Source organism: Ceratosolen solmsi, unplaced genomic scaffold, assembly GCF_000503995.2.
Source record: "Ceratosolen solmsi marchali unplaced genomic scaffold, CerSol_1.0 scaffold16, whole genome shotgun sequence".
NCBI classification, from domain to species: Eukaryota; Metazoa; Arthropoda; class Insecta; order Hymenoptera; family Agaonidae; genus Ceratosolen; species Ceratosolen solmsi.
Window position 1 is genome coordinate 853,574 of NW_011948451.1, and position 25,295 is coordinate 878,868.

At 37.5% G+C, this 25,295-nt stretch overlaps 1 protein-coding gene across 1 annotated transcript in view; it reads right to left on the reverse strand.

The window, feature by feature from the left end:
* The window catches only part of PsGEF (Protostome-specific GEF), a 40,987-nt gene that overhangs the window by 6,043 nt on the left and 9,649 nt on the right, over positions 1-25,295 (reverse strand). Inside the window, exons 6-16 of the mRNA XM_011505127.1 lie at positions 19,759-19,813; positions 17,338-17,640; positions 16,539-16,868; positions 12,702-13,117; positions 10,417-10,629; positions 9,105-9,318; positions 5,610-5,872; positions 3,699-3,909; positions 2,205-2,442; positions 1,018-1,189; positions 181-435 (exon numbers count right to left, since the gene is read on the reverse strand). Of these exons, the coding sequence (XP_011503429.1) occupies positions 181-435; positions 1,018-1,189; positions 2,205-2,442; positions 3,699-3,909; positions 5,610-5,872; positions 9,105-9,318; positions 10,417-10,629; positions 12,702-13,117; positions 16,539-16,868; positions 17,338-17,640; positions 19,759-19,813 (2,670 nt within the window). The remainder of the gene's footprint in view (positions 1-180; positions 436-1,017; positions 1,190-2,204; positions 2,443-3,698; positions 3,910-5,609; positions 5,873-9,104; positions 9,319-10,416; positions 10,630-12,701; positions 13,118-16,538; positions 16,869-17,337; positions 17,641-19,758; positions 19,814-25,295) is intronic.

Consider the following 25,295-nt stretch of genomic DNA (forward strand, 5'->3'; position numbering starts at 1 on the left):
TTTGCAATGGATTTTCGTGCAGCATAATTACCAGCTCCACCGTCTCTAAAGCTACGAGATAGCTACGAAGCATTAATCCCAAGGATGCTAGCTCCTTGCACCTCGATACCACAATGTCACAGTCGCAACATTCAGAAAGCTAGATAATGTGCAAACGCCTTTGAAAGAAGATGGGAGGACCTGTAAGGTGGGTCGACGTCGCATTCTAGGTCGTCCTCACTACCGTCCTCGGTGTTGCCGTCCGCGGAGAAGCATCGACTCGGGCTGTCGTAGAGGCTGTTGCGCGGCCTGTGCTTCGAGCAAAGATCCGGGGTGGGCGGCAATACCGCGATCTTCGGGGGCAGAGGTGCGAATGGGTCGCGCACCAGTGAGGGCGGTAGTGGTGGCGGCGGCGGCGGCGGCGGCGGCGGCGATAGCGGCGTCGGACAGCCAGACCTGCGGCGCATATTACTACGTTTCCATAAAGCACACATGCTCTTATCAATTCGAATGTATCGTCGGTCATCGATCGTCGGTCGTCGGTCGTCGGTCGCCGATCGTCGGTCCGTCCACGTGTGCTGTCTCGTTCTGTTTCGGTATTTTAATAGGAACAATCGAGTCGCGTAGGATATGCGCGTCTCATCCCTCTAGCGGAATGAGTTGCCGTAATTTTCGTATACGTGAGCAAAGTTCAAGGTAAACGGCGCGCGCGATCATATAATACACTAGCAATCTATTGCAGTTTATGAGTAATGGATCATCGATCGTGATGGTGGTGGTGGTGGCGGTGGTGGAGGGGGGGGGGGGGCCCTAATTTAATCGCTAGTTTCGTGAATCGCGCGAAGAATGACGATCGATTGAATCGATGCAATTGTATTATCAATTCCTTACGAATGACTGGCGATGTTAAAGAAGAGTGTCGTAAAAAAAAAAAAAAATAATAATAATAATTAAATAAATAAATTAATAAATAAAACGATTGGATGGTTTGGTTAAGAAGAGCTCGGAAAGGGATTTGTAAGGACGTGAATGTAATACCTGTGACACTTTCTGCATATGTTCATTGAGCTTGACGCCGTGTCCTTGGATGATACGATGCTGCCGTTCTTCTTTTGCGTTAAACTATTGGACTTGACGGTGCTTAAACTAGCGCTGGATGCGGTGCTGTGTTGCTCCACGTCCGAAGTCACCAATGTATTTTCTTCTACCACTAAAATATAGTCATAAATTATAAATGGAAAGGCCTTGCTACTCAATAACATTCAACGAATTATCACGCGATTAAATTAAATTTATTGAATTTAGGTCTCTCGGGTCAAATGACACGTTTATCGTTTCAACTATATTAATATATTACGTATCGACTTTAATATGAAAGTTTTTAACTTTTTAGTCCTAAATTACTTTATTAAATTACTTTATCTAAGTATAGCATGAGCGTAGAGTGCCACGTAAGATTTTTCCCATTCCCAATGTAATTATATTTAATGATACAAGACTAATAACTAGATTACCAATCATTTTTCAATATGAATTTCATTAAACAAAAATCCATTTAACACTAATCGTCTTTACGTCTGTTATATAATTATTATTCGCTCCTCCCGTGGTCCCTTATATTTACGCATTCTTCAAAATTTCGTTACAAGCTGCAAGTTACCGGCGGAATAATGAACGGTAAAATTTTCTAAACGTTTAAGAGCATCGAAAGTGCCATTTGTTCATTACGCTACATCCAGATGGGATAGGTTCGATCGTGATTTCATAACATGACGGCATGTAGTTGAAATATGCGTCATCGTGGACAGTCGTTCGCAATACGATATTTTTGATAATTTTATAGACAATGCAAAAGTCACAAATAATCGTGAATGCCGGATTGCATTGAAGAGCGAAAAAAAGCATTTTAAACAAATCACCGAAAAAGGCAGATAGAATCCAGAAGGCAATAATATATATATATATATATATATATTCGGATATTAAACCATTGGATCAATTAAAGATCCCGTCCACGCGTAAAATAATTAAAACTTATCGTAATAAATTGTTCAATACCGAGCCCACTCACCGCCATCGTTTAATGACTGTAATCTAATTAGATTGATAAAGAGCGCGAAAGTAATCGTAAAGTCAAATCACTAGGCGTTCATTTGAATTCGAACGAGCCGGGGACTGCGAGACCGACTTAATAACGGCCACAGAGCCAAAGATAATTGACTGACCTTCGGATACATTGCAAGCTGCAGTTTCTTTAGGGGTTCTGGCGGCGAGTTCCTCCGGTGTCCATTCCTCGATGGGCACTTCGTGATCCGGGGGTGGTATTTGATGCGAATTGCGCACCCACTGAGCCAAATGATTGTCCTGCTGCTGATTAGACCTCTCCAGCATCGAGTCCAAACTCTCGCCCGACCTGCCTTTATCCACTTGCAGTTGCTGCGTCGATCTACAATGCTGAGCAGTGGGATGATTTTTTAAATGGCGTTACGCTTTCAATGTTGAGCAGCTCGATTCTGTTTCTCTTACTATGTATTTCAATGCGGTATCAATACTGCGATCTTCGCGCTACTATTTTATCACAATAATTATTGTTTGGTGCTTTGACGAGCCTTAAGCAAAATATGAAATTTTCTTTGATCAAGTTTAGTAATTGTGATTATATAAAATGTTATTGACCGTAGGATTTTATAAATCAATGAATTTTCATTTAGCTTAATTACCTGGGTATATAAATACAAATAATAATTTCGATTGAAGACCACTACACGAACAGAGTCTTGTATCGTTACGCGGAAATATCTCGATAAATTATTATTGTGAAACTTTTAAGTTGGTATGGAAAAATAAGTCATAAAAAGAAATTGAAAATATTAATTTAATTTAATGTAAATTTAATTTAATTTTTTTTTTTTTCGATATTACGCTTTGTATTGTTTATGCCTGAATCGGCTTATATGTGTACGTAAAATTGCAATTAAATTTAATAACAGTTTTAAATTCTTTCCATAGGTAATTTAAAATTTCTTAGACTCTATCTCGCTCTATTAAAAAGCTGAAGCACTTTTAAATTTATGAGCAATTTTCTTGTAATGGAAGAATTTAATTGTAAAATCATAATAGCTCTGGTTCATTATGACATATTGTTATAGTGCAATGTTATATATATATATATATATATATATGCTAAGATAAAGCATCAAATTTTCATTACGATAAAATATTTTGTCAAAGTATTACTTGTCGAATGCTTTGCAACTACAGTCAAATGAAGGTTATCAAATTTCTTGAGGCTTTTCATTTAAAGATTATTTGTCAGACGGAATTTGAAAAGATGAATCGATAAAATATTTATTGAATTTTAATCAATACAATGTAAATTTAGTCGTACGAATTTAATAAAACGATCGACAGTTAATCGACAGCTTGAGAAAAAGTTAATCAAATAGCACTGAAAACGTTTTCCCGTAAGGATCTTATATATTTTACATTAGTAAAGAATTAAAAAATTCTTGCATCGTGCGAATTGTGAGTGGGGGTGGGTAAAGGGTGTTGTAAAGAATTATTGGGGTGGAATTGCGCGAAATCTTCTTAAATAAAGCGTTGTCTCTTTCACCTACGTGACGTGGGTAGCGAGATTCTAATGGAATGAGAACTCGATGTTAATAAACAGCAAGCGAGTACCTTCAATGGGGCCCGAAACCTCGCACTTCCCAACTAACCAAAGCATAGATTGCAAAATATTCATCCAACAATCGTGACGATGAGTGGACGAGTAGTGACAAACGTACCTCGGGACTGTCGACGATTTCGTGCTGCGCGTCACGCTTGCCTAGATGATTGGTCAGGATGGTCGGACTCTCCTCGTCGTCGGGACTGTCGATACCCGGTATCGCGTCTTCGCCATTGCCGGAAATCGTATTCACGTATATTCTGTAATAGACCAGATTTCTGGTGGGAAATTCCAGCCGTTTGTATCGCTTTGTTCACGGCTGGCACTGCTTTTCTTTTCGTTTTTCTTTTTTTTTCTTTCTTTTATATTTGTTTTTTCTACGTTAGCAACTGCTGGCATGCTCCGTTAGCTCAGCCATGACATTCAAGCTTTCGGCCAATTAAATAACGTGCGCTCGTGCTCGGCATCCTTGCGTGCGTTGCTGACGCTAAATTGTCGCAAAATTAGATGATTAGGCGCGGACTCGCTAGACCTCCAATAATGCGTGCGCTGACAATTGCAAAGAATCGCCGCAGCCGCTAGATTGCTGCTCGACTTACCGGAGTCCTGGCGATTTTTCTACTTTCTCATTTTTTACATTTACTTTACATTTTAAAGAACATTTTAGTCAGTCTTGTACTTTTTTTTTTCCTTTTTTTATTTGTTTTTTTTTTTTGTATTTGTTTTGGTTTCTCTTGGTTTTCATAACAATTCGCGTAAAAGTTTGGTATTGGAGTGTCAATAGTTTGATGGCTATTGAAAGATGAAAATCACAACGCTGCCTTTCATTATGCACTTTAATTTATGCTTCTAAGGAAAAATAGTGCGTGCTGAAGGTAAAAAGTCAATTTTTCAATGTTCGTGTACGTGCTATCGAGAACTATTAATTTTATTTTTTTATTTTATATTTTCCGGCCATTCTATTTATGATGAAAAAACTACTTCAGTCTGCTCATTATTTTCATTACGCGTTACATCGTTGAAACATTCAATACTTTTCATCTTAGACAAACTCTATTCATATCGTTAAATTATTGTGGCAATTATGTATTTAGGAATTTAATATGTAATATGTTTAAATATCATGGTCTACTCTTGATAAAAAAAAAAAAAAAAAAAAAAAAAAAAGAAAGAAAAAAGGGAAAAAACGAATAGAAAAAAGTAATAAAATCATGCATTGGTTTAAAGTAATATTGCTCTACACTAAAGACAAACTTACGCGTACACAGACACACACGGTGTACACCCTCGTACACATCTTATAAATTAAAAAGTTATATTATGCATAACAATTGCTATATATTTGAATAAATAAATACTAGTTAAATTCATTGTAATTATCAACGTGCTCCAAACTAATAATCTTAACACTACAAAATGCATTGTTATATTCTACGAAACTAACACACGCGCGCACACGCACACAAACAAACAAACAAACAAACAAACAAACAAAATAATATGTTTTTAAACGTTATTTCAAGGCTCATTCGATGCTTCAACTTTACGGTAGAAAAGTTATTTGATTGCACGCGTTTCGCCCGGAAGGCGTCGTCCAATACAAATGCCTCGATCGATTTCGATGAGAGTAGAGTTGAAACATGCCCACACTGTCCAGCATTTGTGCATCAAGTCATAATAAGCAAGATCGATCGGTATTTCTTATAATTAAACTCAATACGATTAGTCACTGTTAAGTCGACAACTCGAATCGAGCAGTTAGCATTGGAAAAGGTGCACATCTTAATGCAACAACGAGTGAGACGAGATTGCCTAAGCGGCCGGATTAGTGATACGTGTGCGAGGCAAACGCACGACGAGAAAAAGCGGTTGCTCCATGTGTAAAATGCATGTGCATTAAACTGATACTGCAGATGCAAGAACGAGGAGATGCGTATAAGTCTCCTTCTTGGCGATTTACATTTGTCGTTGCAGAAGGTTGTGCCAGACGGCCTTGAGCTCGGGGCTGGGCGCCCGCAATATCAGAACCCGTCGTCTCGGTCTGCTATGAGGGCTGCAGCCGCCCCCAACGCCACCACCGCTGCTGCCGCCGCCGCCGCCTCCGCCGCCGCCGCCACCGCTGCCACTGCCGCTGCCACTTCCACCACCACCACCCCCTACTATACCCGTGCACTGGACAAGCTCCGTCGTACTGCCTACGGAATTCCCGGTCTGCGCGCTCGGCTGCAAGCGACAAAACAGGATCTTGAGAGGTCTTACTTAATGTTGAACAAGGGCTGCGAGGGCGAAACTCTCCAGGGCGGCTTGGGCGTGAATTTTGCCGATGGAGTTGGAAGGCTCTTGGCTCAAGCTACAGCAGAACGTTACAGAATAGGATACGGTGCAGTTGACCAATGAGCGGAAACAGGAGCATTCGGAGAGCATGGAATTCTTGATCTGCTGCAGCTTTCGCACATACAATGTATTACGACTCATTAATTCAATAAGATAATTGCTATAAGAAAGTTGGAAGAGAAAGTAGATCTAGTGTTTAGCCGCGGACATGAATTACAATTTTCAATATATTGTCATGGGGCATGGGAATATTCACGTAAATTATCTCGTATATTTAATAACTTGATATAATTCAATAATACAGTGAGCTTAATACGTACGATAATATCTAATTCATATATTAATGTAACAATGAAGTAAATTAATTATCCTCGTATGTGGTTATAAATATTAGAGGAAAATAGTAAGGGAAATGCAGAGTGTAGAGAAGAAGAAGAGTAAGAAGTCGAAGAGAGATAGATAGATAGATAGATAGATAGATAGATAGATAGATAGATAGATAGATAGATAGATAGATAGATAGATAGATAGATAGATAGATAGATAGATAGATAGATAGATAGATAGATAGATAGATAGAGAGAGAGAGAGAGAGAGAGAGAGAGAGAAGAGAGAGAGAGAGAGAAGAGAGAAGAGAGAAGAGAGAGATAGGGTACGATTGACACGGGGAATGGATATATGAATATCAACTATTCAACGTCGTCAAGCTGCATTTTCGAAAAACAAATATTGTTTTATTTTAAGCACAAACATTTAAAAATATTTTAATATTGCATATTCATGTAAAAACTATATTTATAATTGTATCAATTTTCATATACATTGAGACAAAGCTTATTAGAAGACAAAAATAATAAAATAATATGAAAGAACATGATTTATATTATGGCTTCATTCCTAGTTTTATTAGTAATTTTTCATTAGTAACTTTAACAATTTTTTCCCATTACCTCTTACGTCATTCTACATGCCAACTTGTAGAGTACTACAAACGTACATTGTCACTAATAAATCAATGTAAAATCTGTATACTATTTCATCATTATTTTTAAAGTGTATATTCTAATTCCCCGCTGTTTAAAAATCAAAATCATTTTGAATCAGATCATAAATTCAAAACGGCCAAAATTATGTTTTATGTGAGTTTAATACTGTGCATATAAAGCTATATAATTAAATTTCGTAATACCTAAAAAGTTGCTTGAAAAAAGAAACTGAAATATAAATATAATTCAATAAATTTTTGTAAATCGGTCATTTTTTTTATTCCTTTGTGATTTAGTACAATAAACGATAAAAAAAAAAAAAAAAAAAAAACATTGAAATTCGCGTGAATCTTTACATTATAATTTGAACCCTCGGAAGATAAAAAAAAAACATTTCCATAAATTGAATGGAATATATTTTCTGTCAAGATCAAGTTATTTATGTATTTTCCATCTAGTATATAGGTTTTTTTTTCACATTTCAAAACTTTTTTTTACAAAACATTGCAAGGGAGTCTATCAAGAGATAAATGTATCCTTTTTTTAAATTCAACTCAGTACATTGTTCAATCAATCTTTGAAACTACCTCAGCAGTATAGACAAAAAAATTATATTATTTACTGCATATAATAAAGTATTTATGCCATTGTGTTATTTTCAATTGTTTCTCTATTTATAAAATAGATGCAGTAAATTGGAAAAAAAAAGTCAATTGTTATTTCTATTAGCTTACGTATCAAATGTTACATACTTCATAAAACATCATAAGATTTACTCGAATAAAAAGTATCTTTTGTCATCGTTTGGTTTCAATCATCCATAAATAATAAGTTTTATTTTATACAGTTCAAATTACGACATTATCGCCTAAAATAATATAAATAAATAGTAGAGTAAACTTTGCAAATGTTTTCAATTCCTAAAATTACGATTCTAAAATAAGCAATGATTTTAAAAACTATTCTATTTTAAAGAATAAATTTGAAAAAAGCAATTTATAAAAATAATATTAGAATATATAAGGATATTCGCACAGCTTAAAATGATAAAAATAATGGTTATATAGTATTGCTATAAATTTTATTACCCAATTACAAAAAAAAAAAAAAACAAGAACATCATTATAGAAAAAAAGATATATTGATCACCATAAAATGGCATACATTTATCTGTCATTAAGTTAATCGAAAACAGTTTAATACACTTTTATTTCAATTAGAAACAGTTTAAATTTAATATTTATCATTTTCACAATAATTTATTAATTTTTATACGCAATACAAGTGCAATAATTGTCTTCGATATGCGAGCGTATGCAAATAACTAACATTAATCATTTTCAACATATAATCAGTAATTCCTAATACTTCCTTTAGTATTTAAAGCGGCAAGAAGCATAATCTAAGATAATATTCTAATAATAGAGTATATGAAAGTTTGTTAATAGTACTTTGTCGTATAGGCGCGTGCGCGCGCTTGTTTCCATTCGTGTAAAATTGTGTTTATAACTTTATAAATGCCCAAAAGACATACAAGAATTATATAATTTATTTTTCAACTCGTCAGTTCATAGTTTTGAAACAATGTTTATTCTCTGCCTTAAATCGTTAAGTCTATCAAATTCTTAGAAACCCAATAACGACATGAGAATTTTCTAATTCATTGCTTTTTATTATAGTATTTAGTTCGAATAATTGAAAATATAAATAATCCTTATATATTTTTTCTCTTGCATAATTCTGTAATAATATCGCAAAACTTTGTGTTATGAATAAAAAATTTTAGTCTGACGAGTGGTTGAAGTTGACAATACCCAAACGGCCTCGTCCCGTACTTTTAATTATCATTCTAATCAAATAAGGAAAATTGCTATGATCAACCTCAGCAGCAATTGAGGATGTGCGAAGACACGTTATAAAATATCTCTCGCGTACTCGTAAATCCTCGAAAGCGAGCCTTACTCGCGGTATTTTCCTTTAAAAAACGCGATTGCAGCCCGCCGCAACGGTCAGACTAAATTTTTATTCAACTTGCCCGATAATAATGGCGCGGCAACCTCGTACGGTCGATTAAAACTAAGGGCTGGATACCCGCGACCTTGGGATAACCGTCGTTGAGGCGATCGTCGGCCTACCTGAGTCGTCACCTGCAGCCGGAACTCCGTCGGGTGCTTGCGCACCGTGAAGCAGGCCTCGGCGATGCAGGCCAGCCGCAGGGGCTCCTCCGTGACGAAGAGGACTCGGTCGCGTGAGACACGGGCGAACACGAGGAGGTCGCTCAGCAGGAGGGCCCACGTCGCCTGGACCCGAGCCCGACCTTCGACCTTCGCCAGCGCCCCGCCGAACAGCCTGAAATCAACCCGACACCGTCCTGTCCTTCTCACCCTTCTCAACATCTCTATCGGCTCCCATCATATCTTCAACTGGCCGTATCGTTTTTTCAATAACCCACCATCGACATTACGAGTCATTGAAATTTCTTTAGCGCTAGCTCGTCAAAATCATTATCCTAGAATTCACGTGCTTTTTCATTTTTCAATTTTAACTGGCCTTGAATAATCTAAAACGATACTCTTTATCTCACTTACTCTAATGTGCGCGAAAAATGAAAAATGAAAACCGATGAATGTATTAAGTATATAAGAGGAGTTGAGTAGTGAAGTATTAAAAGTCTACAAAGTTTAGGCAACTTGTACTTTTATTCGTCTTTAGCTAATGTTATGACAGCATACAACTAATTAATTTTCAACTACAACTTTCAAAATATACTCTAATAATTTATCATATATGTGTGTTATATCGATGGATTAAAAAAAAAAAAAAAAACTAAAAAAACTATTTGCGACGACTTTTGGAACTATTAGTTTACGTCAGCTAGTTTATACTACTATATATATATATATATATATATATATATATATATATATATATATATAATACCTACTCTACAATTGTATATAATTATTGTATTTTCACTACGTTAGTTTTTTAAACTATTCTACCATTCATCGCTTCATGCAATTCTCAGTACAATAATACACCAATCGACGTACAATTTAAATAGTATGTTTTACCGACACTTTTTTCAATTGTCGATCGGCTAATAATTCATTCTTCAATTTCACTTAAATGTACAATCAATTAATAAACGAAGCAATCAGCAAGAAAGGTAATTTTCGTGAAGCTCAAATAACTCTGAGAGCATAACGACTATTTAATTTATACGCCGATTTTTCGATAAAAGTCAAACAACCTTAACGCCAGCTTCACACATACACACAATAACGCTGTTTAGCTATAAATGACGGACTAGCACGAGATCGAGAGATCCAAATCGATTATTTAAGGGCATTGGCCCTCGCTTAACGCGGCCCTGTCGGTCGATTAAATTCACGAGCGAACAGCCGGGTAGGGGGCAAGGATATCGGGCGTGTCATGATCCCTCACCATTGTCTGCCGGGGATGGCGAGGGCGAAGGGCTTGCACCTCGCGAAGACGAGCCTGCTCTCGACCTCCTGTAAGCTTAGTAGCGGCCTGCCGTTGTCGCGCGGCGGCTCCATCACCGCAGCGTTCGCCGTCGCCTCTCTGTAGCCGTGGGCGAGGTCACGCACACCTTGGCAGTTACGCGGGCAGGCCTGAGACAGCAGTCGTGTCATTTCCCTAGGAGGATAGAAGCAAAGGCGGTCTTTAATTGGACCTGGTGGACCTGGTAGTTATTGTCGAGGTGGTGTCGAGCGCGTAGCATTGAAATACGCGGTCGGGTAGCTCCTTCCTCGGGGCTACGAGGACTCGAAGGACGTGCAAGGTACGGAGATGGATTTTGTGGCATCCGTGTATAGCGGGAAGCATCGTCGAAGTTGAAGGGTTTTGATAAGATTAGCGGGGTATCGGTCGATAATTGCACGATATTGTTCGTGGTGACCGATACTACGAGCTAGTGGAATGCGAGCAATTATGATTACATCATTTGAAATGATTTTCTATTTACATGCTTTATTGTTTTATCTGTGACATTGTGCTTTGCACCGATACGGGAAGTCTGTTGAATGAGGCTTTGCGACTGGAGTTTAATCGGTACAAATGAATGCTGACCTCCTTTGACTATTAAGTAATTCAAACAGTTGTTCATTATTAGTTCATTATTTAGTAATTCAAACAGTTTCGATTATTTCATTACTGGTTTATCAAAACTGCAAGACAACCATAGAACACAAAATTTATTCTATATTTCTTTGAGTTACGATATGTTTCTTTAGCTTTATGTATTTGAGATTCAATGCTATTCTTCATCGTTAGACTAGTGTATTAAAAGTTTTTACTTTTTAAATTAATGGTTAATTATATCAACGATTATTTATTTAATTTTTACACGCGAATTTTAATGGATTACTATAATCCAACCGTATTTATTTGTTTTTATTTTTAGTATTAGTTTACTTTTAAAATCCGTTATTAAAATAAGAAATTCACTTACACGCCATCATCTGTCATATTAAATTCATAATCAATCAAATTCAACTTTAAGAATTATGGAATAGTCAAATAATTTAATATTTCAATCAACAATTTAAGAATAATAACATTTATAAAAGGCTTATTAATATAAACATTTTAGATAAATATGTTTTTAATGAATATTAGGTAATTCATTTATTTGAAATAACGGAATAAATTCATTATCCGTTTGTTAAGTATGTAAAATGTCAAATTATTTAAACAATAATGTTTTTACGTTTCTTCTCAATGTAAATAGAGTATATATGGAATTTATTGGAATTTCAACAAATTTATCTTTATATTCATTTATCCATTTATTTACTAAACATTGGTAAAGTATTACAAATACAATATGGATAATAATTATATTAGTTGCAAGTGGTAGGGGATGTTATTAATTTAAATTGAATATTGGAAATTAATTCATTTATGAATATGAGAATTTATTAAATGCATTATCGCCAACATAGGAATAATTTCTTTGAATTGAGCATTGAATATCGTATTTAAACATTTCTCATTGAAATTTTATATTGTGATATATTAATCGAAGAAATTGATACTTGACTATACAAAGAATAGATGTCGTGAAGCATAGACATTTTTTTCATATAAATATCGTATTATTATTATAAAATTTGATTTATTAAAAAATAATACCAATTCTCTCTCTCTCTCTCTCTCTCTCTCTGTCTCTCTCACTCACTTGCTCTCTTAACGCAGTAAGTTAAGTTGGTTTGGATTAAAAATTCTTTATTATATTCGTAAAATTACTACTGCGTAATTAGTTAATTTCATTATGAAAATGAATATAATATTGCATCTCGTTTTAAACGACATATTTACAAATAAAACAATAATGGGAATATATTTAGCTAAATTTACTTAACTTCGTTGTCATTATTGAATATCACGAGCGAGTTATTATTATTATTATTATTATTATTATTATTATTATTATCATCATCATCATTATCATCATCATCATCATCATCATCATCATCATCATCATCATCATCATCATTATTATTATTATTATTATTATTATCGAGCAAATAACTGCCTCGTAAATTTGCGCTCCTCGCATACGGCTGCGACGAAGAGTCGGTGCTCCAGGAACGACAAATGCAAGCATCACCGTGAACACTGCGTGCTCGCGAAGTATCTTACGGTCACTTTCGAGAAAGCTCCCGAGCTCGTCGACCACCTCTTTATAACCCATCCCGCAATCTTACCTGTAGTGCTCAAGGGGCTGCAGGAGCAGGCCAGTGAGGTCGGGTCTCCGCCTCCTGGGTACGGCCGGCTCGCATACGATTTTCGCAAAGGCCGCGTTCTTGCGCAGAGCCACTAGGAGGCAACAGGCGCGCTGCAATCCGCTAAAATACCTACGGTAGGCAGCGATGATGCGGGGTATCCGGTTCAGGTAGCTCTCGGGTATACCGCCCTCCTCGCGGACCTCTTCCGAGAGCTTAATAAGCTCGTCGAGGTTCTGGAAGAGGATCATGTGGTCGGTGGCCGAGAGGACGTCTCGGCGCTCACCTAACGGCCCGGAGAAGCGCTTTTGGCCACTCCTCATGCAAGCCCAATAGCGCGCCTCCCGTACGATCAGCTCCTCCTCCGGCGTCGCGTCAACCGCCAGGTTGGGGAAGGCCTGCGTTTTTCGTTCATGTTTACCTCGACTGATAACGGGCGGCAGGGGATTTGTTGTGGCTTCGCGCTCCGAGGGTCGGCTAAGGCTAATTGCTCGTTGCTCGATGTCTGGCTGAGTGGCCGCAGCGATTTGAAATTCATGGGTTTGTGACTGGAATGATCGTATAGGGGACTTTCCGTCTTTGAGTTGCGTATGGATGAACATATGGTAAATGTGGACGAGAGTTTATTAATGGGAAATTTAAGGCGTTGGCGAGGTTATAGTTTCGCGAGGCGAAGCCTCTGTCGAGCGATTAATTATTACCATAAACTTTTAAGAGTTCTGGCAATGAGCAATGCCGTGCAATTTCATAATTACTTTGAATACATTTTTATTATTAATCATGACCTTGGCTGTATTGTGAAATAAATCGAGGATACGCGTTGCGGGAATTAATTTCAGAACGTATTGATGTTAAACTGTTAAATAATTTTTCTAAAAGCGCGTTAACGGTGGACTTGCTTTTATTTTACGATGAAACTTTCATTTTAAGAAGAAAAGAAAATTTGTTTAAATTGCCCGTTTATTGCCAGTTTATACCAGCGTCTTTATTCTTGTAAGCTGATCGTTAATAATAAATGGAATTTTCTTTTTTTGTAACCTAAAATTTTTCGATATATTTTTTTATCTTTCACATTTCAATTCACCATATTTACAAGTATTCACCACACGTGGAAATTGTTAGTTGAATTTTTAGAATATTTTAATGGTACATTCGAATAAATTACTTTTAATACTAGTCGTACTGTTAATATTAATATAGAATATTAGTGAAATTTATGATAAATATCGAAAAGAAAAAAAAGAAAAATTATATATTAAATGTGGAGTAAACGTAAATTATCGGAAAATCGAAAATTCATGTAAATTAAAAGAAATATAACGGTTACGAATTCTACCATGTAAACGATGAATGATGAAATTAACTCGTATGAATATCGTTCTTTGCAACTTTGCAACTTTGACATACGAGAGTATTATTAATTTAAATATTTCGAATTTAAAATATTATTTACTCTTTGTAATCAGCATTGGTACTAATGAACTTTCCCTAATCATATATATCAGTAGCTGTAAAACATTGAATGATGATGGATAGTGTGTGAATGGAAAATAAGTGGGTTAAATAAAATAATAACAATAACAATGTTTTAAATTAAAAACAAAAATTTGTTGTCAACAAAATAGTTGAGCTTACAGTGTGCAATAATGCAATCTGTAATCTATACATTTATGTATACAAACATTACACGCACAATTACACAGTTATCGCATAAATCGTATTATACACCGAGGTTCAGTAGGCAAATACATAACGTAACATAAAAACGCATAAATTATATAACTTCGTAAGGCAAAATAATAATTAAAATAACTAAATAAAAATAATAATAATAAAATAATCAATTATTTAACTAATTAATAAGCTAATAGTTAATAGTAATAAGCTCTGGTTTAATACAAGACGAGCACGGGATTCGTAGGTGTGTTGGAGTGTTGGGATAAATCGACAATGGCAGTTGGTGATGAATGTTAGTTGGAATTAATACAAAGGGATGAAGGTGGACTTTTTTACGTAACACAGTGAAGCCTCATTCTAGCAATCATTGGTATTTACTTGGTCTTTTCATTTCATTTCAAGGAAATCATTATCAACGAATTGCATGTCGTCCACGTGTATATTTACAATTGCGAAGTAGATTATACTGACAATATTCATCTATGAAATATTCTTATTCTCAAAAATCAGTTCAGTGTCGTATTTGCAATACGAATATTTTTTTCAACATAAATAATTCCCCTATTCTCATTATAAGATTATTTTAATTTACCAATATGTACACGCACTTGATTCGTTTATAAGCGACATTTTCGAGCAAATTACGTAGCTTTCTGATCGAATGCCCGACATTACGAAATTCAAAACGCATTTACAATACGTTTTTCAATATATATATATATATACATACATACATACATACATATATATATACATACATATGCATATGCATATACATATAGATGCATACACGCATATATAAAAACTTTTTCCTTCTCGACTTTTGTTTATATAACACAACGTCTAACATAAAATAATTTCATTACTAAGAAATTGAATTGAACAAACATTACATCTAAATCTAAATTACATTACAAAAAAAAAAAAAGAAAAAAAAAAATATATATATATAGGAAAAAAATAGAAAGCGTAATGTACAATGTAAGACTAAACAGCTGCCATTTGTACAAAAAGTGTACATGCTACTTTCACTAAAAATATAGTAACTGACTCAACGTCTGACTCAAATATAGCCTCAATCAAAGCAAACTATGCGAAAATAGTAACCATTATGATGCGCAAGCCTCAGCTTAATTATATATTGAAATATTTTTATTAATTAATGTTGACGTTACATACTCACAACAATAGCTTTTGAACAAATGCTTTTTCATAAAAAATAACGACTAGCTACGCATTATACGATTAAAGCAAATATATTTTTCTACATGTGTAGATGTAATTAAGTTCGTTATAACAGAGGATCGTGAACGAAAAAAAAAAAAAAAAAAAAATAAAAAAATAAAAAAAAGAAAAAAAAAAATAAAAAAAAACTGTACATAAGTACGAATTTACTACTAGGATAGTCTTAATAAATTTTCTTCGTTTAACAATTCAACCGTTTAGAAAACGAAAGGTATATTTATAATATGGAAAGTACGTTCAACCATCTGCGTCTATTAATAAAATGTGCTCAATATTGGATGCGGAAACTTGATTTTGAATGCGAGCTTTCGTAACGTGTCATGCTGAGGGGTAAATGTAGTTGATAGAAATCGCTATGATCTTGGAAGCTGATCAAACAAATTCGCAAATAAATAATAATGTTTCTACAATAAATGACGAAATGTATTATTATTCGAATGAACCATGTGTCCCGGGTCTTACGAGTATATGGAATTTCCACTCGGTGAAAATTTAAAATGCAATTGATGTAATCATGAATTTTACGAAAAATAAAACAAATGAAGCATAGAATGATTGATAATAAACATGTAAATTAAGAAAAGCAAAAGAAAATGGTAATGAGTACTCCACAATCAGCACTAATCGCCAGAATAGACGCCTAGTTACTATATGAAGCCCAAGATTGACCTCCGATCGCGCGCGAATCTAACGAATTTATATTCCACCGAGTTTATATTCCGTGGGACTCGCAAGTCCCAACTCCAGATAGTGTATTTCGCGAAGAAGGAAACGAGCCGCCGCCCCAGGACCTTCGTCCCGAGGACTCGCAGCCGGACAAAGGTACGGCGGTCCTAGCCTATAGGTCGCCTCGATCGTGAGAGACGGCGGACATCAGACGAGTACTCCGGTACCGACCTCGGCGGTGAAAGCGATGGCTCGGTGCTGGGACGACTGGAGGCTCGTCGAGTTGATGGAGCTCGGTCGACGTAGGCTAGGTGCCGCGACGGCGCCCGTACCCGGGTTCTGTCCCTGGCCGCTACGCCGGTAGACCTCCAGGACGAGCTGGCACGTCGCTGCCTGGATGAGCTCGAGTACATCCTCGCGTGGCTGCGTCACCACGTTCGTCGACTCGACAAAGACGACGTAGTCGCCCGGCCTCAGGCCCGAACGCTCCGCCGGGCTCACGGGATCGACCCGCTCCACTCGCGGCGGTCTGCCCCATGAGAGCGAGAAGCCCCACGGCACCTGTTGACAATCACCACACTCGGTTTAATCCTCGCTCGGAAACTCTTGGATCTCGGTTCCTCCCCCACCCCCGATGCGCTTGACAGCTCGGGACTGCGTTCTACGATCGAGCTGAGAGATTAATGAAAACTTTCTTGGCACGCGCAGCGTTGGCCTTCCATGATAAATGATAATGACTAGATTTTGGCAAAAACGAAGGTCCTTGGGCATTATTGGCTCACACGGCTCCTCAGCCTTCGAGCTAATCGATCATTTTACTAATATCGTCCTTATTACGTTTATCCAATGAGATATTCGCTTTAAAAATCCTGGCATTTTTAATTATTTACTCCCCCTCTGCTGCAATATCAATCCCAACCCCCTCTATATCATCCACGCCACCAAGATTTTAATCAATGCTCGTTAAATATAGTTTCTTAAAGTAAAGGGACAGCAAGATTTTATGCTGCAAACTCGATGGACATCATACCTGATTAGCATTAGCGGCGGGTCTAGCGAGCCTCCTGGTGACGGTGCAGGGCGTCCTACCGCCTCTCGCCGTAAATCCCGGGTGGAGCGGTAGCCCCGTGAGCGGGTCGAGGGGCTCGAGCTCGAGGTGACGTAGGTAGGCGAGCTCGTCACCACCGGCGCTATTGTTGTTATCTGGAGCCTCGTCGCCGGTGTCCTTGGAGAGGGGTGGCGAGGCGACCGAACCTCGGCCCCCGGCCCCCACCTCCTGGGCTGCACTCGTATTTCGGCCGGAGCCTGCATCCAGCGGGTGCCATGATGCTTCCTGGTCGACAGAGGTCAACGATGCGCTTAGTCCAAGTTTATCCTTAGACAGCCTCTATACCCTCGATCGCGGGACTTTCTCGTGAGTTTTTTCTCTCGACACTCGATGGCATTTTTTTTTCTTTTTTTTTTACCGGTTACGGTAATCGACATTGGACCTTCCTTGGGTAACTTTCGGTAAGTGCTGTTAGTACGGCACGATACGACGAAAGTCGATAGGATCGTGTCTTATACCGCAAAATTCGATTTGCCCGTTACGTCCGCGCGACATCAACGTCTGGCTCACCGATACACGACTTTAATTAACTTTTCTACTTCCAAGCTTTTCGCGAAAATTATATCTCGTGTATAAGTCTTTACCGTTCCTTCGCCTTTACCTTAATACCGATCTTTCTCTTATTGTCGAACTAAAGTTGTTTCACTTCGATGCACTTCGATCAATTATTCGATCGAGTAAAAGTAGCTTATCATCGATTATTCGGTCCGAAAAAGTCTTGTGCTTGGATAATTTTGTAAATTAACGTTTCAAGTACTAACATTGAACAAGACATGTATTAATAGAGAGGCGGGATAAATCCAAGAGTGTAATCGATCGGATGAATAATAATATCATACGTCTGTCTAGTCCGTCCAATGCCACGCGATCCAAGGCAGAAGAAGCGTCGTCGAAAGAAAAGAAACTATTGTATAATTGAGCACTCGATGCACGCTCACCGATGTATCAACGGATTAACGAATTAACGAATTAACGAATTAACGGATTAACGGATTAACGGATTAACGGATTAACAGTCTGAACAAATTGATGATATCACCGCACAATATTCGAGTCGAGCTCACATGGCGCAAGCGAGTAGGTAATGATTATTGCCGGAGCTCCATCACTCGCGCCGATGAAAAAACGTCCACCCGCCTAGGCCGCCTAGGCCACCCGCATAGTCTCAAAATATCATGAAGATCTTGAGTAGCACGCCCGCGACGAGGAACGCCACACAGTAAATCGCAACGATTATCATCTCGCCGAGGATGCGAAAGGAAGTAAGTACCCGGGAGCCGTCGATCGCTTGGCTGGTTCTACATCAAGTGGCGGCCGAATACCGACTCGTGCGGAACTTACCCCCGAACAAGCTCGGAAATCCACTTAGCCGTGACCTTGACGGACGAAGTCTTACGATGGATTCCGCGTGCACTTGAAATATAACGAGCCGGACTGACGGGGTGGGGGGTGGGGGGTGGGGGGTTTGACGACGAGGTGACACGGGAGGGGAAAGGGAAGAACGGCGGCGCCCGAGAGCATTTCGCTAATAACGTACGCACGCGATTTGCAACGATTGCTCATAAGCGATCGCCGACACGACCATTCGCTTTCCTATTAATTGTAATCCAGTTACCTAATCGTTATCTCACACCCATTATTACAGTCTCTTAAACGGATTATAATAGTAAGAGCGGCAAGTGCACTGGTACGTGAATAGGAGCTATCACACTTATAGTGCAGCGATGCAGCATCGTAATGTATTATTTTAATTAATTGTCCAGTGGGGCGAACAGACCGTTCGCTCACTCATTTTTACCTCGGATAATTAGGGAATATTTATTGCTCGTGAGTCTACGAAATGCCATGAGGCCAAGTGCTATTTATAATTTGATATTATTGCGAGTAAAGTTCCAGTCCGTGGCGATAATGCCAATTCCATTCGCACGAGTGCACTTGAAATTTACATAAGTATGAGTACTGTCGTAAACGAAATATGAAATGCTGTATTCTTGCGTAAAAACACACGCACACAAAGCAAGTGAAAATTATGGAGAATCGATTTCAGCCATTCATCTCATTTCTCTCGCGGTTAAGACAGATGAATCCAAGGGCCACACTCTCGATACATCACCCACGAACCTCGTAATCCTGACTCAGTTACACAGGATATCATACACACGAGTTCCTTCGTTGAACGCGTTCCCGAAATAGCTGAAGGTCGTCGTGAACTCGGCACTCGTTTGGCGTGCACGCGAGGGTGGCTGCGGTCGTTTATCATGCGATTGAGGGCCTCGGACGATGTGTGTGGAGGGGGATTGGGTAGGTGGGGAGGCAAGAGGGAAAGTGGTCGAAAAAACTCACCTTATCCTGAGAAAGTGGCAGCGGCAGAGTCATGCAGCCCAGCAGTTCGCTGCGCCTGTTGAGAGAGAAGATAGATTTTCGATTAATGGGCATATTTTCGCCGGGGCAGGAATAGCGAGTGATGCTCGTGCGCATCTCTCTCTCTCTCTCTCTCTCGCTCTCTCTCTCTCTCTCTCTCTCTCCCCCTCTCTCTTACTCTCTCTAACCGCTGGAATCACGATCATGATCGTAGTATCGATTCATCAGCCAACTTTACATTTAATACATACAATATTTTTAAAGGTAGCTCGATTAGTTCATCGAATGAAGCATTGAATTAAATTCCTTCCAACCCCTCCCCCGTATCGCTAATAGCAATTAATATTCTATACAATGATATTATATAACAAGGTGTATTTGTGCTATTGATTGCTTAAGTACACATGAGCTCGTGTTTTTTGTTGTTAATAAACTTTAATAGCGCGTCTATTGTCCTCGAGTCAAGTGAAACAAAGTGCTTTTGTAAAGTCATTTATTCGACTAAATAATTATTTCTTGAATGCCTTAAATACACTATCCCAAGTACAATATTGTTTTACTAAAATTGTTTATAAACAGTGCCAATATTATATTTATTTCATATTAAACATTGTTAATGTTCTCCATTGTTTCCGATTATTTGAATTATCGTCTCTTTTACCGTATGGATTATCTTATAAAGGGCTGTCGAATAAATATATTTATATTCGCCAATGCTCGACAATCAATCCCGTAAATAAGCTTAATAATTCAATATATTATTTGCAGAACAAGATACGCGATCATTGTAATTCTTTTAATGTCAGCTTCTTCAGTGAAAAAGTCCTCGGGTTTGTTTTCTAAAACAGCGGCGATGTTTATTACGACCCCGACGACTTAAATACCCCCGGCTATTACGTCACTCGCGTGATTTCGCGCATAGTTGTACGCAAATAATGAAAGAGAGGAGGAATAGGATGGGGGAAGGGGGCGGGGAGCTAAGGCGCGAGAGTGCGCACGTGCACTAGGGCTAAACGACGCTTCAAATGGTATTGGAGATATCTAAGTAAACGTACATTTGTGTCCCGCGCATACGACTTCCGATAATAGCACAAATTAGATGGAATTATGCAACGTAACTTTGTTTTGAAAACAGGAATAGTAACTTTATTAGAGCATTCAGATGTAACAAAAGCCAACTAACAAGCTTGCTGCATCTATTTCAAGCTTAAATAAATCCTTCGACTATTTTTATTTTTATTAACAGCATTTCTATCCTTAGCGTGGCGAAATATGCGATGACTGCAAAAGGATAAATGCAAAATATTATTTATGAGTTTGCTTTATAAGGGAAATTTTATTGTATTTCTTACCGCCTGGTAAATTCAATATAATTAAAATTTGCATCTCACTCCAGGCCCCCATGTTTACTTTTGTAAATAGACTGACATTAATGTAAACTTCTTACGATTGCAATTTTCAATAAAATTGCAGGAATTAACGGGCAGTGTGGTCAATTGTATTTTTTGTTTATACGACAATATTCATATTTATTGGAATAGCTTCCAACAAGTAGAAATGTACACTGGCATATATTAACATTAATAGAACGTAGATTTGGCATTAATAAAATTTCTTTTTACTTTACATAAATCACATTTAATTTTATATTAAAGTCTAATTTTACATTATAATCAATAGGAAACAACGTACTTGTTTTCTCTTGTTTTCTCTTCTTTCGTTTTATCTGTTTTTCTTTTTTCTTTTTTCTTTTTTTTAATTCTGTAATAAAACATCGTAAAATAATCAATTATTTTACATAAAAGATGATATTTTTATAAATATTCAAAAAACTTTTGAAGCATTTCAATTATGTTTAGCGTGCGCATTCCCTTAAAAAATTCATTCGACTGAAAATAGTAGAACACTGTAGAATTATGCAGCGAGGTATTTTCAGAATAAATTAAAAATACTATCCAGACTAAGAATAATAAATAATGTCACTAATATAGAAGGAAATTTATATTTTTGTTAAATCTATTTTCTCAAAAACCATATTCGTATTTGCTTTGCCACTCATCTACACGCAATTATAGATTTGCGTGCATGTCAGATTCAACCTTCGAGCACGTACATGATTTCTAACACGTCATATTCCATTAATTTTAAATTTCCATTCTACATTATGACAAATTATATTGATTTTTTATTTCTAATAAGACTCTGCTGTAAAGCTTACAAATATTTAAATGACGTTAATATTATGTACGAATCTTCGCCTTCTCTTTAAAATAAAATTTTATACGTTTTTTTTCTTCCTATTATGGTGTTTTAATATTGCAACACAATGTCAATATATTTTTCAAAGGAAATTTATATGCAGTACATGTGTATGATAATAAGCACTCGTTACCCGTTTCTTTAAAAATTTAATCATGAGAATACTAGCTGCAGTAATAGTATCGATCGACTATTGACAACAGAATGGCAAGATTAATTTTTCAACCTAAGCAATTATTCTTTTTTCCTATTTTCTTATGCACTTTATGTGTATAGGCACAATTTATCATCATGGATATGATAGTGTCCTTAGCAATAATAATTAGTTGATACTAATTATAAAGCTTTGTATTCATGATTTTAAGCAACAAATGCTTGTTAAATGGAAAAGTGCAGGGGACGATTAGGATAATATTTCTCACGGGCTAACAATGAGATAAAAGTTGAAAATCACGTCAAAATTAATCGCTCGTATGCAACTATGTAAATAAGATTGCAAATATGCGAAAATATCACAAATACACTGGCGTCTCACGACTAAATGCGCGAATAATTTGCTGCTGCTGCTGCTGCTGCTGCTGCTGCAGTTGTAACAGCACGTGGCGCGTCGCAGTGCGCGTGCGTCACCCGAATCGATCTCCCTACTTCCGGAGGAACCCCCGGATTCCCCAGACAATTACAGCAGCGACAGCAGCGGCGAAACGAGTCCCCGGTCCTCCGTCTTTCGGCGGTCTTCTTGCGCGAAGCCTCCGATAAACTTCGTTACAAATTCACTGCACCCCTGCACAGTCATTGACGCTCATTATATATCCGTAATCGAGCTTTCACTCGCACAACTGACTTTTCCCGCCTTTTTAATCCTACGACTCGTATGATCATTATTGGGGTTGACCTACACTTTGGCTACGAATGTCTAACATCTGACGCATTTCTTGGCTCGCCTCCTAACCAACCACGATTCTCCACAGTCATGGAGTTGCCAATTTTCGCGCTCTCCTGGTTTATATTTAAGCGCATCCCCTACAATGCAATGGAACATCGTTTCGAATCGCACAAGACGTATTCTCACAGTTAGCACGAGCAAGCAAGCAACTTGGGACTTTGAGTCTTGATACATAAGTTTTCCTACTCGTAGGGAGCATTTCCAAGAGGAGGCAGTAAGAAAATAACTTTGCGCAAAAGTTTTTACATCCGTATTATACGGCCACTGCCTCGCATTAGCAAAAGTTCCCATAGAAATCATAATTTATTATACCATAGCATAATATTTATTACGTTAAAGTGACAATGAGGTGGAAGTGAAATTTTTTTATAAAAGTCGTATCTCTTAGAAAGATCATGCATTGTCAAATGTAAGGAACAATGGGCCCAAAAATTGCTTAATTGATAATCTGAATTCGTTATTATCTAAATTCGTTAATTATATATCCTGACAAATGTAATCTCACTTGAAAATTAATCGGTATAGTCTTCAGGATTGTCTCTTGCAAGACATATCAACCACCCCACCAAATATAGGCATACCGACCTTAAGACACGCCAGACCGACCTTAACCACGCGTGAGCGCGATGGTAAAGGCCAGCTGCGCTGCTCTCACACACATTCACAGTTTATTCGCGCGACAATTTCCCGGGGATAAACAACAGTCTTCTGCAATAAAGCCAATAAAATGTATTGGACGTAGGTCACGTGACACGGGTCAGCCGGATCAGATCTATCGATTACAAAGGCGATAGTAGTACATTATCCTTAGTTGGTCAGCGGCTCCATTCGCCGTCACCGTCGCCACTACCTGATTTTCCGTCATGCTCGAGCGAGGATCGAGAGCCGCATCGCGCTCGGCTTGCAACAAGACAGTTGCAGAGATGCCTCTGCCGCACTTCAATTTATTTAAATGATCCAGTCATGTGGATCAGATCCTGATTTATGGAGATCTGATTACTCATACCCGGCGATTAAAAGCATTCCTGACCTAAATAGGACTGAGTGACGCCGAAAGCCCAGACTTGCCCTAAAGTGTACTGTTTCAAAAGTCTATTTGTCGTATTATTAATGAAATGTGTTTCTTAATCTATTCTGTGGAGCTTCCGCGGTCAATATAAACTTGCTACATGCCAAGCTACGTGCGATTCGCGCAAATGGTCGCTGTCTTATGCTTGGAGCCAATGACCGTATGCCACCCGACGATTTAATAATCGAGGTAAGCATTGTGCGAGGTAAGTAACGTAATGGACATTGTGCGTGAAATTTTCATGCGTTTCTTATTACAAAATAGAGCGTCTAATTTATGTATTACGCTCGTGTCGATATATAACTTGATATTTTTTATTATTAAATTCTAATCGTACATGGCAGTACGAGACCCTATCAAGATGAATATTTCATCAAGAAGAAGAAGAAGAAGATAATTATGAGAGATTTGTATTATAATATGTTGTAAAATTTTATGTCATTTGCGATTAAATATTTTGTAGGGTTTTGGAAGGACAGTGTGTGTTCATCATTTTGAAAGTAAAATTTTAGTTCTAGATAAATCACGGCTTTAACGTGAATCTTCTTTAAGCTTTTGAGAAGCTTGCATATTAAAGCAATAAAGCAATGAAAACATATATGCTATAAAGAATTATGAGTATTTATTTATTTTTTTTTTTTTTTTTTTTACCATTACTTCCAGCACTTGTTTTTTAAACAACTATGTTCGAATAAAACAAACCTTTCAATTACTAACGACACATCGCTCGCAATTATCGGCTTCGATATTTTAATCGAATAATTAAACAGTATCGTTGCCTTTAAATCTCTCCAATTTCTCAACAATTGAAGACAATCGATTCACATAATCATACACTTTAATCGTCAAAGTACACAACGTGCCTTTAAAAATGATATTTTTCAATTCTCAAAAGCGAATAAAATATGGTTAATAGAATTCGCTTGCCAGTGGTACGTTGGTATGGATAAAAAGCGCAGATAAAGCATAGAACATCCATTATCAAAACAGTTATTGTGCTGATAGAGAAACCAAAATATCCTCCTTTTGCTTATTTGCGTAGCTCGGCATCACTTTGTATCCTCCGAGTCTACGTTGACTCCAACATGGACATGCAAGCAGCAGCTCGCATGGCCTCGAAGAATCCAGCTGAGTTCGATATGCTATGCGATATGAGCTCAAGATATGAATATATATATATATATATATATATATATATATATATATATATATATAGAGAGAGAGAGAGAGAGAGAGAGAGGGGGGGGG